We start from the raw sequence: 21154 nt of genomic DNA, 5'->3' as shown, positions 1-21154 counted from the left end.
AACTCAATTGCCAAAGACTATCCTGACATAGCTTGAAAATAAACTGCTTGGTCAGCTTCTATGCTAGGGGGATACTATTAAACCTCGTTCTAACTTGAATAGTTAGTGCGTGGCCGGTCGGGTCTAACGCCCCGGTTCAGCTGGGTTAGCCCTTGGGCCTACGGGGCATCACACCCTCGGCAAGTGCAACACAAAATCGCCCAGCACAAGACCAGCAGGCACTTCCGCTTGGACATTTACGCTATGTTGTGCTGCACAGGTGGCGAAGGAGTAGTTACGGTGTTGAGTTATATGTAGGTCAGGCAACTGGTCACACTGATGCTATCCGTACCCCCACCATTCTGTAGCTACACTGTACTGTATCTGTAATTCAGTATTGTAAGCAAATAATTAGACTCGGGTGAAGAGCCAAGGATTAATTTATAAGAAGAAAAAAAGGACCAAAGAGCTACAAGTTACGCTATAACTATCCCCTAACACCACCTGTTACTTTACAATCAGCTCATGCGATAACATTGCACGACACTGACCAACGGTACTGACGTTCTACACCTAACTGGCAATCAGCTCTAGCACATATTGGATGCGCACTCCAACAGCCTTCCAGCTTGGAAGGTTCTAAGAGACTAAGTTATAGAAATAACAAAACTTGTTATTTGTTGTTGGAGTGCGCATCCAATATGTGCTAGAGCTGATTGCCAGTTAGGTGTAGAACGTCAGTACCGTTGGTCAGTGTCGTGCAATGTTATCGCATGAGCTGATTGTAAAGTAACAGGCGGTGTTAGGGGATAATTATAGCGTTACCTACTTGTAGCTCTTTTTTTGTCCTTTTTCTTGTTGTAAGTAAAATTACGTTTTTTTATTACTTTTTAGCTCGTCATTTAGTACTACATTGTAAGTTACTAGATCTGCGGAAAAGCAGCGTGCCGCAGACAATGGCAGACCTGGAATGGACATGGTTGAGCTTGCAGCTGAAACGACGTGCATTGTGGCTCTGAACAGTCTGGTTGGCTGACCTGCTGACCCCTTGAACCGTTAGCGGTTTTTTTTTGGTTTTTTACTACTTTGAAGTAGCAAACACAGCTACAGCCCTTCTAATAATAATCAGGGAAAGAGGACAACTGAAGCGACACACTTTTTGTCAACAGCTGAGATTCGGGATGGTCTACATCTTCCGCATTACTGGCGTTGGCCACCTAAAACTGTGCCCTCCATAAACTATACAATCATTGAATGTACCTGCGGGAGTCAGTTCAACATTGCTGCCCGCTCGAAGGTTATCTCAGAATCCTCCATTATGAAATCCACGACATCACTGGCTTTCTGAAACGGGTGGCTATGTTACCAATGTCTCCATCAAGCCATGCCTAAACTGTGCCGGAAAATGCTTGTGAAATTAGCAGATTCTGCTCTAGAAAGCCCTCAGAATATCAAATCCCTATTTCAGAGGCCTACCGCCTTAGGTCCGCCTACCAAGTAACCCAAGAAGCGGTGTATGAGAAGTGGCTGCGTGATATGGAACAATCTTCGGCCGCTGAGTGTTTTTTTCCCAGTGGTGGTATGAGCAGATGTGCCTCAGCTTTGTACTGGCCAATAATTGCAGATTTCCTGGTGTAGAGGCTGGGTTTGCCAGACATGTCCCGGTAGTGGCTCACTATCATGACTATGGCCTTCATCCCTTTTTTTTTTTTTTTTTTTTTTTTTTTCTACAAAATGCACATATCTCCAGACACTGGGGTGAATGATGGAGTGTGGTGGTGGGGCCCATTAAGCTCCGCCGACCAGAGGTCTCGGCTTCATAGCTCCATGGACGCACCAAAGGGATATTGGGTAGGGAGGATTAAATTGAAAAAGAAAACAGAAGAAAGAAAATGGAAAGATTGTATTGCTCAGTGAGCAAAAGAATAAGTTGAGTATTGATGTGAACGCTGTTAGACTTTTAAATTCAAGAGGAGACTGTCCGTGAGGAGAGATTACATGTATGTCCAAGCAGGCTAGGACAATGTACCCTCTTACTCGCGTATGCTATGAGTGGCCCAGTGCCAGTTCGTTCTGAGGAGATGGTGATAAGCTGCTGTCTTGAACTTTTGGATGTTCTTTGGGTGAAATGGGTGGGGAATGATAGAGGTAGGCAGCTGGTTCCAAATTGGGATGACGGAGTGGGGAAAGGCTCGGCTCACATTGTTCCTGGAATTGGCAGGAAGAACATTCTGTAACTGATGGGGATGCGCGGTGGACAGTCGTACAGCCTGGCGGGTGAGGCGTGTGGTCCTGGGTTGGTGTGTCGGGGGTGGAGCCATTCTCGAGAGAAGAGCGGGAGAATTATCGCAAAGGGCTTTATACAGGAGGCAGAGGGCAGCGATGGTGCGGCGAATTATGAGGCTAGGAAGCCAGCATTGCGGATGTATTGCCTTGATGGCTCGCTCCTGCACCCAGTCCAGCCGATTCAAGTGGGAAGAAGCTGCCCCCATCCAGACGATTGGGCAGTACTCCATAACCGGCCGGACAAAGGCTTTGTAGGCTCGAAGCCGGGCAGGAATAGTCAGCAAGTGAAATGCCTTGCGCAAGGCTCCAAGTCTCTGCGTTGCTCGGACTACAACAGTTCGGATATGCTGGCTGAATTTTAGCTGATGGTCAAACGTGACGCCGAGTACCTTGATGGAGGGCTGCTCCTCGACAGGAGTTCCATTGAAGACAATGGGGGGTATTGGCCAGTCCCGACGATGGTGGGAAATTGTAAGGGCCTGAGATTTGGCTGGCTCGAACTGCACTTTCCAATCCGAGCCCCAACTGGATACTAGGTCGACAGCAGCCTGGAGTACTCTAGCGTTGTCAGGAACAGCAGCGAGCGTTGCAATTTCGGCGTATAGGGTTGTGTCATCGGCGAATGAGGCAAGGTTGGAGCCGATTGGGAGGTGGTCTTCAAGGTCGTTGACGTAGACCAAGAATAAGGTGGGGCCCAGGATACTGCCCTGTGGCACCCCAGCCTTAACTGGGCGTCTGGCTGATGTCTGGCCGGAGATGAGGACTTGAAGTGTGCGGTTGCAGAGGTAGTCTTGGAGCCACCGATGCAGGTCTCCCAAGATGCCATACACTCTAGCCTTGTGCAACACACCAGTGTGAGACACCCGGTCAAATGCTCCAGCAATGTCGATGGCCAGCACTCGAGAAGCTCCTTTATCTCCGGCGGTGTGCACCCACTGGTGGTGGAGAGCAGTCAGCAGGTCTGCTGCACTGTGGCCGCGACGGAATCCAAATTGCCGTTCTGACAGGACGTGATTCGTCTCCATGAAGTTGCTCATTGCCCTGTTGACTATGGTCTCCATGACCTTGGAGAGGATGCTCAGTAACGACACTGGTCGATAGTTTGATGGCGACGATTTAGACTTGCGCTTGTGGACTGGAACCACGTTTGCAACCTTCCACTGTTGTGGCTGGATACCGGAGCGAAGACAGCATGTAAATAGTTTTGAAAGCGGCCGTGCCAATTCTGCAGAGCAAGCTTTCAAGACGCGGGCAGGTATCCCATCTGGACCAGTGGCCTTGGTGGGGTTGAGCTGGCGGAGAGTTCGCTCGACTGTGGTTTCGCGAAACCGGACGGTGCAGAGGTTGCGGTCAGTACGTGGTCGGACGTAAGGAAATGGAGCGGATAGGTCGTCTGCCCCTAGACTGCATTTGTTGGCGAAGTGTTCGGCCATGCACTCTGCTTTGCTGCGGTTGGTGTCGTGCTCCGTACCATCGGTGCTGCGGAGAGTAGGTATGGATGGGCTGTTTCCGTGGCCAGAGGCCTTCTTGATGGTTCGCCACCATTCACCAGACGCCATACACCCAGAGGCGAGGTAAAGCCGCCCACTCATCTCCAGATGAAGAAGGTTTTACCCAAAATAAGCCCTGGGGGTTGGATAAGCTCCGTAGTTTTCGCAGGTTTTGTAGTAGCCAGCCGGCAGCAGGCCGGTCTGGAGAAGGGTAGGTACTAGGTAGTTAAATACATGTAGGTAGTAGTTAGTTAGAGAAGTGTATACGTATGTAGTATGGCTGCAAATATGTCTGCAAAAGGTAGTTCTAACCTAAGCCGCGGTTCAGGCACCCCCACCGCTTTGGAGTCACGTCGAAGGAAGGCAATCACCCCTCCCGCTGCCCTGCGCACAGCTACAGGAGGTTCGTACAGTGCCTCGTTGTCTTCAGGAAATCATGAGGCCCCCGTGGACATGATGAAGGAATTTAGGACGTGTATGTCCGAGTTGTTAGACGAACGGCTGGCAAACCTGGTGACACAGGTTGCAGACCTAACCACGGAGGTGACAGCTCTGAAGGCAAGACTTGGTGATCTGGAGCGGGAAAAGACGGACCTTGCCGCCACGGTACGGTTTTTGACAGACGACGCCAGCAATACAGCAGTGCAAGGCGGACCAGTTGGTGCACCATTGACCTCTGACGCGGCAAATGCAGGACCGGTAGTTCAACTCGAACCATACAACCTCTCCGACATCATTGCAGAGGAGGTTGAGAGGTCCAACCGTACTACCAGCGTCATAGTACGAGGACTGCCTGCATCATGGAATGAAACCCTATCCCTGCATTGCAGTACTCTGTTCAAATGTTCGACCTCTGACCTGCTGGAAGTCGAACGTTTGCGCCCACGCGCTACTGAACATGAGACTCCAGCGCCAGGTCCAGCTCCTGTCAGGGTACGCTTTGGAAACAAGCGCCTCAAGGCGTCAGCGTACAAGGATCGCCTTGGCCTGAAAGTGAATGGACATGATGTGTACGTCAACAACGACCTCACTCGACAACAGCAAACGAAGCGGAAGGCAGTACTACCGAAGTATAAGCAACTTCGCAGTCGATGCGCCAGATTTGAAAAATCACGTCGGAACACAGAGTTCTATTTTTCAGATGCACCCTTTTTGGGCACTTTTCTCAAGGCATTCTCAACATACGATCGTTTTCATGTATGTACGTGCTGGCCAGTCTCACGCTTTCTCGGAGTTATTCGTCACACTCGAGGATTCAGTAGTCGCCTTTCACCTTTTTCTGTTATGAGTTCTTCAAGAACGACGAAATTCTGTAGTTTGGTGTCGCTACACGTCGGTTTGTCTCTTTTCCTTTTTTCGTCGAAATTTCGTCGCCCGACCTATAATTTCGTGCCACCGAATTAACCAGGCATTTCGCTGCTTCTATGCTGGACGTATCGAAAGAGTAAGTCTTTGTGACATTGGAGCGGAAGTTATGTTCTGGCCGAAAAAAGGGCATGCCTCTGGTGACGTGATTTCTAACTAGTGTTTTTACGTATATTTTCCATGCATGTGTGCACAGATGTCAGCGGCAGGAAGACCCAGCAATGCCACAACTGGCACAAGCATACATACTTGACGACCATGTGGCCCAGAATGAAGCATTTGCTCCAAAGTGCCATCTGACAAGCGATTTACACATGACGCAATGCTGTCAGATTGGCAAAAGCTACACACATGCACATCCATCACGTCAGGCCAATGCATTTATTGCAAGTGCGTCAAAGCACTACGACGCCAAGTATGCACAGCAGCGAAAGAAAATAAGCCACCAGTCAGCCAAAGCACATGCAGTGTACATGATTGCAGCGGAGCGGCATCCGTACACTGTCCTGCAGACAAACTGCGCGTGCACAGTCTGAAAGAACAGTGCGAACCGCTTCTGTGCCCAACCCATTACCAGCAGTGTGTGGGCCATGCAACATGTGCTTGGTGTAAGTCGAGACTCACACCAGAACACAGGTGGAAGTCACCAAACTTTCAGCTTGCAGAGCATGTGTTGCGTAGCATGCACCATGTCAGGATTTCAGACGAGAGTCGATTTTGTAGACGCTGCTACCAAAAGCAAATTGACATGCTCCCTGCCGACAATGCACCAAGCACAGACCACCAATTGCGAAGCATTATCTCTCAGTACAGCACGGAAGGTGCCGAGAGTGATTTCCCCAATATTATAGTCATTGCCGCTACAGGATGGGAATTGCTGGACAAGGATGCCATATTGTTGACGACAGTGCACGATTTGTATACAGAGACTTTGCACCCAGCTGCTGACCCCAAGCCAGCGGCATACGTGCTCGGCAAATTGAAGTTGACCCTGGAGCACCACTTGCACGTCATTCCACCTAAGTCGCGGAAGGATGGCACATTGCTGCTACGCAATGGATGTAATGTAATGCTGAGAAGGCACTACATATGATCCTTTCTGCAGAGCGTAAACACAAGATAGAGCAAACACCAACAAAGCTGGAAGACCTCACTCTGCCATGCTCACAGCACAATTGATAGCCAGCAACCGAATAATACATGTACTTCACAAATATGGGAACCCATTTACACCAAGTGCTATTATCGGACAATGCCATTATGCTCCTAGCACGCGGCACAAGAAAATTATAGAGCTTCGCCAGCATTGCCTTGATTTTGTCGTAATGTGATGGTGTGTGCGTGTGTGTGTGGTGTGTGTGTGTGTATGTGTGTGTGAACATGGGAACCCATCTACACCAAGTGCTATTATCGGGCAATGCCATTATGCTCCTGGCACGCGGCACAAGAAAATTATAGAGCTTCGCCGGCATTGCCTTGATTTTGTCGTAATGTGATGGTGTGTGCGTGTGTGCGTGTGGTGTGTGTGTCACTGTGTGTGTGGTGGTGGTGTGTGGGTGGTGTGTGTATGTGTGTGTGTGTGTGTGTGTGTGTGTGTGTGTGTGTGTGTGTGTGTGTGTGTGTGTGTGTGTGTGTGTGTGTGTGTGTGTGTGTGTGTGTGTGTGTGTGTGTGTGTGTGTGTGTGTGTGTGTGTGTGTGTGTGTGTGTGTGTGTGTGTGTGTGTGTGTGTGTGTGTGTGTGTGTGTGTGTGTGTGTGTGTGTGTGTGTGTGTGTGTGTGTGTGTGTGTGTGTGTGTGTGTGTGTGTGTGTGTGTGTGTGTGTGTGTGTGTGTGTACATTACATATTGCCCTATCAAAAATATATAAATAAACTCGGATGGTGAGCCAATGTAATCATGGATAAAAAGAATAAGGACAAAAATGTTACGAGTTATGACTAACTGTCCACCATGTACCAATGTCGCTAGATCATATACAGTCGGCGAGCGCGACAAAAAGGCACAAACTGACAGGGAATACTAAGACATACAACGACCAAATAATATTCAAGTTAATTTCGAAATGTCTATAATTTCGTGCCGTCGGATTAACCAAGCATGCAACGAAAGGAAAGGTATACACGCTTAGACATATATTATTAGGCAATTATCTGCACCAACCTGCATTCCGGCCGAAGCATCATGTCGGGTGTGGTGGGTCGGCATTCCGACGTATCTCCACACACCAGGAAAATCGTGAAGCGAGAATTCCCTCGTCTGCAACTGGCAAAGTCTTCACTTGACACTCAAGTTGAAATTTCTAGATACCTAGCTAATAGGAGCAGACTTCAGGACATTTGTCGCACTCGGGAATCGTCAGTTCGATCCGTACAGGGTTGGTTAGACACAAGAAATATAGCAAATTTCATTGACTGACATCTTCATCTTTACCAACACAGTTCACCACATAAACTTTCGCGCGAAAAAAATAAAAAGACCCACTCAGCTGGCTTGGCGCATCGACTGTTCGAGCCAAAAAGGTCAAGTGCTCTCTGCCTTATGACGTCATATTGGATGACAAAGGGACACCTCTCTCTGACAATGCCATCCAGGATCTGCTGTCTGCCCAATAGGACATATCAGGGAACCCCCAGCCAGACAACCGTGCCGTCCTCAAAGTTGCTCATTTAAACATCTGCAGTCTACGAAACAAAGTTCATGAAATCCATCATATCCTGCATGCCAATAAAATTCACATCATGTCAATTAATGAAACCTGGCTAGACAGCTCAGTATCAGATTCCCTGCTGAACATCCCTGGATATCGGATATACCGGAACGACAGGAACTTGAGGGGCGGAGGTGTGTGCTTGTACGTCATGTCTAGTCTCCGCGCTCGTCTCATCATGCCCGCATCCAACACACATCTGGAGTCGTTGTTTGTGTCAGTTCGCATTGCACGGGAGCCAGATGCGTGTAAGCTCCTCGTGAGTTCAGTCTACCGCCCACCGAGCTCTGGTACAGAATTCTGGGAGCAGTACAGTGCCCAGTTGGATGGCATTTTCGTGGACAGCTCTGACCTGCTAGTTCTGGGAGATTTGAACACGGACATCTTACAACCGACTCTACATCATAATCATCATCTACTTAAGCTTTGTGCAGAGCACCAGCTGCAGAACATTGTCCACGCACCAACTAGAGCGCCGTCAAACACGTGTCTTGACCTGGCTCTGTTGAACACTACCTTTCCATTGCCCAATCCAACGATCATTCCCATGTCAGATCTTACTGATCACCACCTAGTCCGCCTTGATATTGTAATACCGGAATGGAAGCCCCCAGCAACCCAGAGAACTAAGGTTGTGAGAAAACCAGGAATAGCTACTATCAACTACTCTCAGTTTAATGCTGACCTGAATGATATGCTCGAGGACTCATCCTCATTTTCAACATTGGACAGTCAAACTTGCCATCTTCTAACGTCTATCGCTGCTGTTACTGATACGCATGCTCCATCTAAACAAGTTAGACTACCCCTCTGTCCCAAACCTAAGCCTCAACCGTGGGCAACACCAGAGTTACGGAAACTGCTGCAGCGCAGAACTACTCTGCATCGAAGAGTCCTTTCGCAGCCTGGGAATATGGTTCTTAAGCAACAGTATCGTTCTGTCAGACGCGAGGGGACGCTTCTGAGTAGGAGACTGAAATCCCGTTTCCTGATGCACCAGTTCTCGGCACTCCGACGAAATCCTAGAGGTCAGTGGGCTCTTCTTAACAGTCTGTCTGGCAGGCGGAAAGTAAGAAATCAGCCAATTGCATCTCTCAGTAGTCTGACAGAGACATTTGCTAACATAGTGCACGATCCAAGCCGGCCTGCTGACATATGTTTACGCCCAGCCACCCAACAGCCAACTACTGCTGCTCGACTGTCCCATTTTCGACCCGTAACTGTGGCGCACATCACCACACTGCTCAAAGCAACAAACACAAGTAAGTCACCTGGCTCTGACAATGTCTTACCAGCCGTACTGAAGCATGGTCGTGATTCCATAGCAGTTTCTCTCACTGATATTATCAATAAATCTCTGAGCACAGGGTGCGTACCAGATATTTTCAAGAATGCCACAGTCAGCCCAGTTTTCAAATCAGGCGATGCAGAAAGCTCTACTAATTACAGACCAGTCTCATTATTGCCCATATGCAGCAAGATATTAGAACGAGTTGTCTTGGAGCAGCTGATTGCATTCTTTAAGTTACACAACATCATGTACGTGCCTGACAATCAGTTTGCCTACCGTACCAACAGCTCGTGTGAGGACTGCCTAGCGCTAGTGGTCGACGAATGGCTCCAAGCCCTTGATAACAACGAGTACTGCGGCATAGTGTTTGCAGATATGAGCAAAGCTTTTGACCGAGTTAAGCATCAAGAGCTCATTGACGAGTTGAAGATGCTTGGCATTGCTGACACTGCACTTGCTTGGTTTGCAAGCTACCTGACCAGACGCGTCCAGCGAGTAAGAGTAGGACAAGAGGTAGGTGGGGCCCGCCCTTGCACAAGAGGCGTCCCACAAGGCTCCGTGCTCGGCCCACTGCTATTTTGCATTTACACCCGTGATGCACCACAGTGCTTCCAACATGCATTGAATCAACTTTATGCCGATGATATCACACTCTATATCAGGCACAAGTCCATCCAGATCATCACAACCCAGCTGAGTGCTGACCTTGCCGCTCTGGATCGCTACCTAGATCAGAAGGGACTGGAGTGGTGTTAAACCCTTCCAAGACTCAGTTTGTCCTGCTCAGGCGACCGGGCAAGGAGCTGCCACCTGGCACCGCAGTCAACTGCCGGGGCACTTCCATAGCCCCATCTGCTTACGCTCGGTACTTAGGAATACTGGTTGACGAACATCTGTCTTTCTCAACCCAAGTGGATGCAGTATGTGCAACTGTCAATAGGAAGGTCGGAGCATTTGTCCATGCAAAGCAGAATATCAGCATTTTTGGCAAACGACTTTTCTATTTATCGATCATTCAGTCCACATTTGAGTTTGGCAGCACTGCATATATTCATTGCTTATCACAAACCCTATATGACAAGCTTCTTACTGCCAGCCGCGTAGCATTAAAGAGAATATTTTCGTTGGATAGAATGACTCCCACCACTCTTCTATACAGTCATACTAACTTGTACGCCCTTGAGAAACGTCTCAACTTCAAAACCTATGTATTTGTTTACCGCTGCCTGAATGGACTTGCTAGTCCTCTTCTGCGAGACCGCTTTACCTTGCGCGCCCATGGTGCTCGCACTGCAGCCACCACCCGTGGCCAAGTCTCTGCTGCTCTTGTTCTGCCCCCCGCTAACACCCGATATGGCTTTAGTGCAATTTCTTATTTGGGCGCTGCCAGGTGGAATACACTTCCACCGGCTTGCCGCATGTCTAGTTCACCAGCTGAATTTCGCTCATCCATCAAATTATACCTAGGGTTCCCTGTAAAAAGGCGCTGACGCCTGTTGGGAATTCCCTAGTAAAAGAAGAATAAATAATAATAAATAATAAGGCTAACTTCTGCGCCAGGCTTGCTGTGAATGCCTGCTTGGCAGTTGCCAGGCAATGGTTAGCCGAGTGCTTGGCGACATTGTAACGGGCTTGCAGCTGGGCACTTGACCGGTCGGCGCAGAGTCTCCTCCATGCTCTTTGTTTCTGTGCTACAGCCTCAGTGCATTCCGGTGTCCACCAAGAGGGGTTAGATGGTTTCATGCACAACTGCTTAGACGGTATGTATCGGCGCATTCCTTCCAGAATATTCTGGGTCAAGTGCATACACATTGCATCAGGATCATCACTGACAGTGGACTGCCAATCTGTTGTTCTAAAGAAGTGGCGGAGTCTGTCCCAGTCTGCGCGTTGGTAACGCCAGACAGTTCTGGTCACTGGTGGTTCCTTGCTCAGCGGCCTCAGTCAGTGTGGCGCTAAATCAAGCAAACGGGATGTGTATGAATTACCATGGTTACTGTACTACTAAGTCGTATTCAGGTAGTCAGTCCCTGTAGTGCGTTATCACTGCTAACAGTAACCATGGTAACCAGGTAACAATCATGTTTGCTACAAATGCCCATAATTATTATTACGCCCATCTAAATTTCTTGACTCTTGAGTCTTGTGCTGCTGGGTCATTATAAACATGCCGGGAGTTGCTGCAAAAGCTAGTATTAGTAAGTAGTATCATTACCGGGACGGGGGGGGGGGGGGGGGGGGGAGGGTAGTGCGTTACAGTACATCTCAGATCCTTTCGATCGTATCCAAAATCAAAGTAAAGCTAAACTCTATTTTGAGTACAATCATGATTGATTGTACTCATGATCATGGCTCGACGCGCGACTGTGTACTTTTTACTTTCTTTGACAAAAATTCTTTGAGTTTGACTTTGATGTGGGTCTGACGTAGCCATGGTAACTATTTATACACTTGCGATGCTCTACTATAGTAGTAGTACTAGCTTGGCTGAGTCGAGTGTGGGCCTGGCGGGAGCTGAGCAAATTTTACAATGGGCGAGTGAAATACTTGTATCGTCTCCAAGACCGGGTATTGAGCGGAGGAGCCGCACGTAAACGATTGCGACGAGCGGCATAATGCAGAGGTGGACAACGTAGCTGCAACTCATTTTCGCTGTGAATTTTCGTGCTGCAACCTTCAGCCAGGACTTCGCAGTACCGCGGGCTGCACTCGCAACACAAAATTTGCTCGACCTATTCGTGTTTGCAGCGCATTGGTGATCGAATCGTGGCCTCCGTCCGTCCTGTCCACAGCAGCAGTAGAGGCGGAACAGCCACCACCACCACCACCACCACCACCCAGTACCAGCAGGAGCGGCAGCGGAAAGAATCAGTGTACGTGTTAGCCCCTGACCAGCTAGCTAGCTGCGCGGTTAGCCATGCCGGGAAGGTCGATCTTCAAGCGTGCCAAGGCGTCCGGCTCTGACATTGCACAGGTAGGTCGCTTACTTTTAGTCTTAGTCAGTCTCTTGAACCGTCCATATCCGCGACCTAGCTGTAGTGTATAGCGGCATGTTCACGCACTCTTTGAACTCGAGGCTGCCAGATCTCGATCTGAGTGATCGGGTATACTGTGACTGTGAGGTTCACCGTTAGTTCTTCAATCATTACTCATCTCCATGACCTTCTATATTTCCAACACCAAAAAAATAGTATCATTGCACGTTGAAGCTTGACAAAATGACAGTGGGCAGCGGTAGCAAATGAAATCCGATGTCGTGAATAAAGCAAAGCCTTGTTCACTCTATGACCCAGTACTTGTAGTGCTCCGATGGTGCAGTCGCAGATCCCACTAGTGTGCAGAAGGTTGGATTTCATGTGTCACCACATCGTGTGAAGTCCTGCTCAATGAAACCCGATCGTGCAAGTTCATGTCACGCTGGGCGCTATGCAGCCCCAGACCTGTGAACTCTGGTGCAAGGCGCAAACTCGACCCGCACAATTGGATTTCATCGACCAGCGCTGTAGTTAAGTGGAGATGTGGCAGGCCGGCCTGCATGATGTTGAATGTCATGTGAAGACGTGCTACGAGGTGCAGAAATAAAAATAATAATAATAAAAGTTAGACCCGGTGATGGTTATCACAGCATAGGGATTCAAGCTTGGGTGTTTAGATAATGTGCTCACCTATGTATCTATGCCTTGCAGAGCGCTGATGCAGGGAAGACGAGTCAGCAGCAGCAGCCGCTCAACAAGTACGATGAACGGGTCCTGGTGGCCGCTGAGAAGGGTGACCTCTCCGGCCTAAAGTATGTACCAGTCTTGTAGCAGTCATAGCAATAAATAGGATGAATTCAGGGGTCATCACTACACATCGAAAAAGTCATGAAGGTTTTCCAAACTCGATTTCATGACTTTTTTGATGTGTGGTGATGACCGCAGAATTCATCCTATTTATTGCTATTTTAAAAGTATTGTCTCCACGTCGTCTATTCACCAGTCTTGTAACTTTAGTTATTGATTTATTCCACATCCCATAGCATGTAATTGCCAATCAAAGGGGAGGGGTTGAAAGCCAACCATGGCTGAACTTTAGTCGAATTACTTGCAAGTACTGAACTTCGAAATAACGCATCAGATGTGCAAAATGAAACCCGGTTCACAGGTGAACCGATAATGTATTAGTACTAGTACATTATCGGTGAACCTGTGAGCCGGGTTTCATTATGCAAGTAATTCGACTAAAGTTCAGCTTACACACAGGGTACGTGTGTGGGCTACTGCCCTAACCAGAAGGTCAGGGCTGCCTTGATACATGCTCTACCGGCGGCCCTCAGTGTAATATAGCTGTTACATGTACAGATCCACTGGCTACTGTAAAAGTGTTGTCTCTGCTGTTCAGTTTCTGAGCATATTCCACACGGTCAGGTCAAGCTGGCCGCATAGCAGCGGGCCAACAATGCCACCGGGTCTACTACGGAGTACTAAAATACCAGGAGACGAAGCCGAAACACAAACAGGGCCAGGTTGCCTCGCGCGATCGCGGGCTTCGTGCCGGGAATGAAATCATCGACTATCAAGCGTTCTCAAGCGCCTGATCCCTGCTGAGTGAAACTGCGTGAAACACTAGTAGTCCAGAGTCCAGTGCTTTCACACAATGTGTGAAATTTGCACGATTTTGAACTTCAGTGCTAACTGTGACTCATTGCATAGGCACCTCGCACTCTGCCACAAGCGCCGATTCTGTTGCCTCCAGCGCCTGGCTTCACCACCTTTATATACCTAGGTTTCGGCTAGCTGGATTCTTCTGGACTTCGCTCTGCAACTGGCGACAATGGTCTGGCAGTGTTCACTGGATGGTCAATACTCCTAGACTTTCCTGCCCAACTGTGAGAGCAGTTAGGTGAAGACTCCGATGGCGATGCAGTAGCATTGTAATGGTGGTGTTTTGAACGCTTTCACCGTAGCACTATTAGTACCATTACAGGCTCTACCAGTACCAGTCCACTAAGCCTGGAGAGCAAAGTTCTAGTGTGGTGGGTGATGACAAAGCTGTACAGGGCTGAATGCCGCTGCTTACCCCTTCATTTAGTACCAGTCGACTTAGCCGTTCAATTTTTTTGATCTACCGTATGACATATGTATCCGCCGGGTGATATCGGTGCACCTGAACCGTAGAAAAAAGGTACAATGTATCTCCGAGCTATCAGTGCTTTGCGTGGCGCTGCTCTAGTTGCGTGGTGAAATGACGATCACCGGGCTGACCGAGCTTGAGTTTCCCATGCTACAGAGGGAGATGTTCTATCGATAAAATATGACATGTGTGACATTGATATTTGTGTTGTGCTCAGGTCTGCAGCGAAGAAAGGAGGCTCCTTCGTCAAGCTGAGCACCGAAGGTCTTGCAGCGTAAGTGTGCCTGCCGCTGGTTGATGAAACATCGAAAGTAAATCTACTGCCACTGCATCGGGCCACGTGTTGCGTCATGCTGTACTGTGTGCGTGGAGACACCAGCACTCATGACATGACAGAGTGCAGGGGGCAGTTGTGGCTTGTTGATAGGCAACCTATCAGGGCACATGTTGTGAATCAATCAAAATGCTGGCCTGTACCTAATTTACTTTTGAATCCCCGCGGCGTACAGACTTGGCTGGAATGTTGCATGCAAAAGATTAGTGCAGCAGCGCATGCAACACGAGTGGTGGAGGCTGGAAGTAACATGGCGCGCTTCAAGTCCAGCCGAATGGGATACTTGAGCGGAAAATATAAAAGATTGACGAAAAACCCTATTTGGCACAGATTCGGTAGGCTAACTCTTTCGAAATAAAGTAAGGCCATGGCAATCGGCTGGACCATGTGCCAAGGCCCTGAGAGCGCTTACCATGCAGAACTGATAGTGCATGGAAACTGTACAGATTGAGTGGTGGACGGTGGCCAGTCTTTAGAAATGATTTCTGTATATGCTGTGTGCTTGTATGTTCTCTGGACGCAGGATCCACTTTTCCTGCCACCATGGTCATATGCAGCTGGCGGAGTACATGATACAGCACGACCCTGGATGTGTGATGGGCAAGGACAAGCAAGGTGAGTAAATGACATTGTCTTTACTCTGGGCATGCTGGATAAACCAGCAAAGTTTCGTTGTGCTATGATAGGATGGACGTGTTTAACTACTTCCGGAAACAAAACTTTGTTATTTCCAAAAAAAACTGCCGGTTCTTGTGAATTTAGCTGTGAGGAATCAAGCAATAATGACTCCACGTCAGACTCAAACTATGTCGATTTCTTTTGTATATTATGTTCATACTTCAAACACTCGTGTTGAATTGTCTTCGTTTCATTGAACCAAAATTCTTGACCATAACAACTCCGGGCCTTAGAGTTTGATTAAAAAGTCGCGAAGTTATGTTTCTGGAGGAAGCAACATGGGCGTTGAGCTGTTCACGGAGTTCAGAATGTTCGTAACATTGCAGGTAACCATGCAAGATTTGCCTGCCTGGGTTGCTTTGCATGCTTGGTCATGGACAGAAATCAGACGTGCTGGAAAGGTGCACACACGTGCACACATACACACACAAACATGAACACATGCATGCACCCACGCAGAAACACACGCATGAACATGCACACACATGCACATACTGTACTGTACTACACACACACACACCACACCACACCACACACACACACACCACACCACACCACACACACACACACCACACATACACACCACACACACACACCACACACACCTTTGGACCTTTGGAAAGCCCATCGCCGAACACACACACACACACACACACGCACGCACACACACACACACATATAGTATTCTTCCCTTCGCTGTGCTCATCTTCCATGCCTGGATGTGACCAATAAAGTCTAAGTATATCCTTGCTTGTTATCTATTCCCATACAGGCCGCACACCAATCCACCACGCCAGCAGATCGGGACACCTCTTGTGTTTGCAGCTGTTGATGCAGGTAACACTTACAAGCTGCCAACTTTGCCTCTGAAGCTTCTGGTAGGATGCTTTGGTCTCATGTGTGTACAAGTGTGCATGTGTGCTGGGTGAGTGGTTCTTGGTCAATTTTAAAAGGGCCATCGATCTCTTCTGTTACTTGTGCAGGGTCATACATCTGCAGATCTACTGTGTGAGGTTGATGGAATGGGCATGGCACCACTTCACTATGCAGGTAATCACCAATGACGTTATTTTTTATTTTTCTTATTTTATCACATTGCACATACCTACGGAAGAAGGGGAAACAAAACGAAGACAAAACAAACAAAAAACAACAATGGGTGTGTAGGCGCTACATGAGCTGCGTTGGTGATATCAACACAGCATTGCCGAGTCATCCAGTACGAGTAGGTTCGAGAGGCTATGCAGTGGCAGCGTGCAAGCACTGCGAACAGGGAATGGATGTGTGCAATGGTATAGCCAATGTTCCATCAGTATGTATCTCTCCCGACCAGAGTGTGGTAAGCAGTTGTCTAGGGCACGGCGTTCTCGTGTTGGCTAATACTAGTTCATCTCCAATTGTTCCCATTTCAAAATGAAACGCTGTATATGGCAATCAAATCTCGTCCCTGTGTGAACTCTTGCACTTTTGTCTTTGCCCAGCATACGGCCATCATCTCAGTGTTGTCAAGTACCTGCTCGAGCGGGAGTGTCCAGTCTCTCAGCAGGATGAGGTAGGTGTTGCAAGGGTGCTGCTAGTGTATTATTACCAGCCTTTTTTCGCATTGACATCACCAAGCAAGCTTGGCTAGTTTTCGCTTAGGCCAAATGGAAGGAAGAATGAGGAACGAGCGGGATCAGTGAGCTAGTGTACTTGGCACACAAATTGGTCACATGCGTTGCATCATCACACTCCCACATTACGTCAGTAGTACTGCTGTGATGCAAATATCTTTTCTGTTTTTTGTGTTTTTTGCTCCTTCCTCGCACTGAAAATCACAATCCGTTTTTTCAACATTGTTTCGTGGTGAGACTAGATATCAGACAGTTTTCTTGTCCCCACTAACCCGCTCCTTTTTTACTTATCCTACAACATTCACTTTGATAAAATAGATGATAAAGCCCAGCGACCTCTCTATTTCCCCGAGTTTCCTGCATTAGTAGGTTCTTGGCTCTAGCAAACTGCGTGCTTACTAGCGTTAGACCCCCCCCCCCCCCTGGAAAATGCAGTCAATTACGCCGGCCGCATGCCATCCACTCCAGGCAATGTCTGTTCTGGTGTATGCATGTGTACATGCTTGCATGTGTGTGTATGTCTAACCTGTCTGTGTAATTTTGCCAAACGTTGTAATAGTTGGTTGAGAAAAGAGTTCGATATTGTTGCAGAGCGAATTGAAAAGAGCGGGTCTGCTCTAAAAACTCTCTTCCTATGAATTAAGCTGCAGGAAGCCTCACCACTAACCTGCCTGTGTGTCTGTGTTTGCAGAATGGTCTAACACCTCTTCTGTACGCATGCGCCACCGACGGAGCTCCAGTTGCTCAGATTCTTCTTGATAGTGGCGCCGACGTTAACTCCACCAACGACGACAACCGGTATGGTTTTCATTGTACCTTCTGCTATGTGATGTATCGTGTGTGTCTGCAGCAGGGCAGGTTGCAAGACTGTCTAGTCTGACAATGCACGCAGTCTGTGGTGATTCATCATCAGTACGTTGTGCCACACGGGACCAATGGTCAGAATGGTGATACAGTGTAGCGTGCACATGGAGAGTGGTGTATACCTCGGTGAAAGAAGTATTGCCAAGACCGGTTGTCATCAAAATGATAACACCATAATTATTTGTGTGTGTGTGGGGGTGGGTGTGTGCGGGTGTGTTTGCGGGGGTGTGTGCGGATGTGTGTGCGGATGTGTGGGTGTGCGTGTGTACGTGTGTGTGTGTGTGTGTGTGTGTGTGTGTGTGCGCGTGTGTGTGTGTGTGGTTGTGCACATGTGTGTTTTACATGGCCTCGTTCTTAGAACCCCGTTGATGCTGGCAAGTGAGAAGGGCTTCACGAAAATTGTTGATCTTCTACTGCGCCACGGTGCGAAGACTGACCTGGTGGACTCCTCGCAGAACACTGGTGAGACCGAGCAAATCTACAAATTTTCGGCCCTTTCAAATTTCGGCCTCCCAGGGCTAGAACCCTGTTCGGCCGCATCAAATGTTCGGCCTGTACTGCTGCTGCCTGTATACACTTTCACACTGAACCTTGCAAAACAAAATTTCGGCGAAACAAGACCAGGCCGAAAATAGCCGAAAATAGCCGAAAATATATATGCGCCGAATATTTGTTGACTTTATACAGTCAGTACATGCTTTGCTTTTTTTTAAACGTTAAGTGTTGAGACACTTGAATACTGCTGCTATATGTTCTCTCTTTTAAGGAAGGGATGGGGGGGGGTGCTGTAAATTTTCTGCGATGACACCACCCTTTGAGCTATACATACATGCTACGCATGCGCTATACATGACTCCGGCTTTTTGCAGTACGGTGTACAGGTACAGTACCAACTTGCAAGTCCATATAGAGGGTTTGCAAATGACATCATCATAATAAATTGCCAATTACTATTTTACTATATTATAGTAAAATAGTAATTGGCAATTTAACTTGGATACTGAGCCAATAGATATAATTACAAAATAGAAGAAATCACATGGAAGCGAGTTATGAAGCAACTATCCACGACTGTGACAAAATAATAAGCAGTCAGAAAGTGTGATAACAGGGTACAAAATTGACATGTTACTGAGACATTCAACGACCTGAGACCTAGCTCTCACACCTCTCAGTAACATGTCATTTCTGTGCCCTGTTATCGCACTTTCTGACTGCTTGTTATCGTGTTACAGTCGTGGATAGTTGCTTCATAACTTGTTTCCATGTGATTTCTTCTATTTTAATTGGCAATTTGGTAAACAAGTGATTACTTTTGCAATTGAGTGGCAGACCAGTGGCCTTGGGACCACAGTTTGGCCACTCCACACAAGGTATAAACCTATTTTGTGCCTGGGCTGGTACTACTGGTTGTATAGTCCTGTGCATCGCTGCAAGTATGCGGCCAAAGCAAATTGCAGGCTCACCTAACCCCCGATACTTGTCCCTATTCTAGCTGTCATTGTATGTTGCGTGCATGTGTACAGCTGCTGATCTGGCAGTGCGGAACGGCTTTGATTCCATCAAGGCACAGATAGCTGCCCAGCCACCGATGGCATCATGGCAACTGGGTAAGTCATGATGTGGTGAGATCGCCCCGCGCACATTTGTGTATGCGTGTGTGTACAAGTGTGTGTGTGCATATGTATGTGTGTGTGTGTGTGTGTGTGTGTGTGTGTGTGTGTGTGTGTGTGTGTGTGTGTGTGTGTGTGCATGTGTTTGTGTGCATGTGTTTATGTGTGTGTCACACTTTTATGTTTCCCCCTTTCCCTTTTATGTCATTTTTATCTGTCCATGTAAGAGTTGCTTCAAGTAGTCCCCTTCCTTTGTTACGTAGATTCACTGATGGCCGTAACAAGAAAACAGTTCTTAACAAATCCTTTACTTCTTTCTCGTTGCATGCCTTACACAGTAAGACCTGGTTTAAGCAACCACCCCACGGTGCAAGCAACAGCGGTCGTTAAAGCCAGGTGGTCTTTAGAACCAGGTCCCACGGGGTCTGTGTAGAACTGTCTGTGCGTGGAAAAACGGTTGTTAAGAGCAGGTGGTCGCTAAACCCAGAGGTCGCTTACACCAGGTTTTACTGTAGTCCTTCTTTCACGTTACTTATGCGTGTCGACAAATAGGAAATGCTTACAGCGAAATTAGTCCTCCATGTTGCTGTATTAAAGCTACTGTCTCTGAAACGTTTGTTCACTGTATTCCTTTATATTGCTTCCATACGAAGCATTTTGAATTCTGACATCATTGCATAACCTCCAGAGGTCTACACACATCTGCATGTGAGAGACACCCTAGCATGAATGTGGAAAACGTTGAGCTTCTGTTTTCAATGACATGTCCTGCAACCTCTCGTTTACGTCTGCAGGTGTCAAGCCCGGATCTGAGAACCGAGCTGTTGTAACCGCCAGTGGGGTACGTCGCCTTGCTCTGTTTGGTTGTGTAGGGTGCCGTGAATGTACATATGCGCCTCTAGATCCGAAAAGGGGGCGTATGTCGTTTGGCGAAATGCCCATGGAAACACCCATAACTCAGTGAAAGATCAAGATTTTGGACCTAGGTTTTTTACAGAGTGATCTGCTTGTGTACAGCAGTGTCATGGTATAGACAACTCAAAACGCTCCAAAATGACATAAGCCCCCTTTTTTGAATCTAGAGGCTCATACTCTACACTGTGTAAACTGAGTGTACATGGGTGTGAGTCATCATGTGGCGTGTGCAGGGCAATAGGATAGGATAGGATTTTATTTATTTATACTGGTGACTATCACAGACAATTGCCTAATAACAATAGGCCCACTCGAGGGAAAGATGTAAAAAGATATGAATAATTAATATAATAGACTATTGGATAGGTGATCATGTTCGCGATAGAACGAATGGTTGAGGCAACAGAAGATAGGCGCCCAGCATTCACTTGTTGGTATGAAAAACGCTGGACAGATCTCTACCCGGCACTTGTGTGTGTACGGTACATGTGGCTTACGTGTGACTTGCATCGCAACTCGGGCTCTTTGTCTGGTGTTCTGTCCGGGCAGACTGGGTTCAATAAGACGGTGTCGGACACCTCGCTGATGTCCGATGTTGTACCCGTAAGCACTAAGGTTATGTAGCACAGTTGGATGGAAAAAATTAATAATAATAAAAAACAGGCCCACCGGAACCGGTCCGATTTGTCTGGTCATCATCGGAACAACGTTTTGGCCCCTGACGCGCGTTTACTGCCAAAGAGGTCATGAGTACCCACTATACCTTACACACCTTATGTCAGGCTATACGAGCCAACCAATGACTGTTTCCGGTGATCCTGAAAAGAAAAGAAAAGCTTATCTCCCTCAAACTGATTATTCCAAAAATGAAGGTTCCAACAATTGATAGCCTACACCCAATCTGATGCT

General features: G+C 47.8%; 1 protein-coding gene and 1 long non-coding RNA gene across 5 annotated transcripts in view; one reads left to right on the top strand and one right to left on the bottom strand.

Annotated features, from left to right (window-relative positions):
- Nucleotides 1-5482: 5482 nt before the first annotated feature.
- LOC135823238 (uncharacterized) lies at nt 5483-7615 on the bottom strand. The gene is made up of 2 exons (XR_010554633.1): nt 7279-7615; nt 5483-6219 (listed from the first exon to the last, which is right to left on the bottom strand). It is a non-coding gene; the product is annotated as an uncharacterized LOC135823238 (long non-coding RNA).
- Nucleotides 7616-11600: 3985 nt separating this feature from the next.
- LOC135823235 (ankycorbin-like) overlaps nt 11601-21154 on the top strand; it is a 24151-nt gene continuing 14597 nt past the window's right edge. For 2 of the 4 annotated variants that reach the window (XM_065336086.1, XM_065336085.1), the window contains exons 1-12: nt 11601-12090; nt 12803-12903; nt 14446-14502; nt 15086-15177; nt 16013-16077; nt 16224-16290; nt 16722-16792; nt 17545-17651; nt 18076-18179; nt 19244-19327; nt 20125-20171; nt 20795-20848. In XM_065336086.1, the coding sequence (XP_065192158.1) occupies nt 12034-12090; nt 12803-12903; nt 14446-14502; nt 15086-15177; nt 16013-16077; nt 16224-16290; nt 16722-16792; nt 17545-17651; nt 18076-18179; nt 19244-19327; nt 20125-20171; nt 20795-20848 (906 nt within the window). In that variant the 5' untranslated portion in view covers nt 11601-12033. The remainder of the gene's footprint in view (nt 12091-12802; nt 12904-14445; nt 14503-15085; nt 15178-16012; nt 16078-16223; nt 16291-16721; nt 16793-17544; nt 17652-18075; nt 18180-19243; nt 19328-20124; nt 20172-20794; nt 20849-21154) is intronic. The other 2 variants (XM_065336088.1, XM_065336087.1) reach the window with 1 other exon arrangement.

The sequence above is a fragment of the Sycon ciliatum genome, chromosome 8 (genome assembly GCF_964019385.1).
Source record: "Sycon ciliatum chromosome 8, ocSycCili1.1, whole genome shotgun sequence".
Taxonomy (NCBI): domain Eukaryota; kingdom Metazoa; phylum Porifera; class Calcarea; order Leucosolenida; family Sycettidae; genus Sycon; species Sycon ciliatum.
Note: the sequence above shows the minus strand (reverse complement) of the source record. Positions and strands in the feature narration are given on the sequence as shown.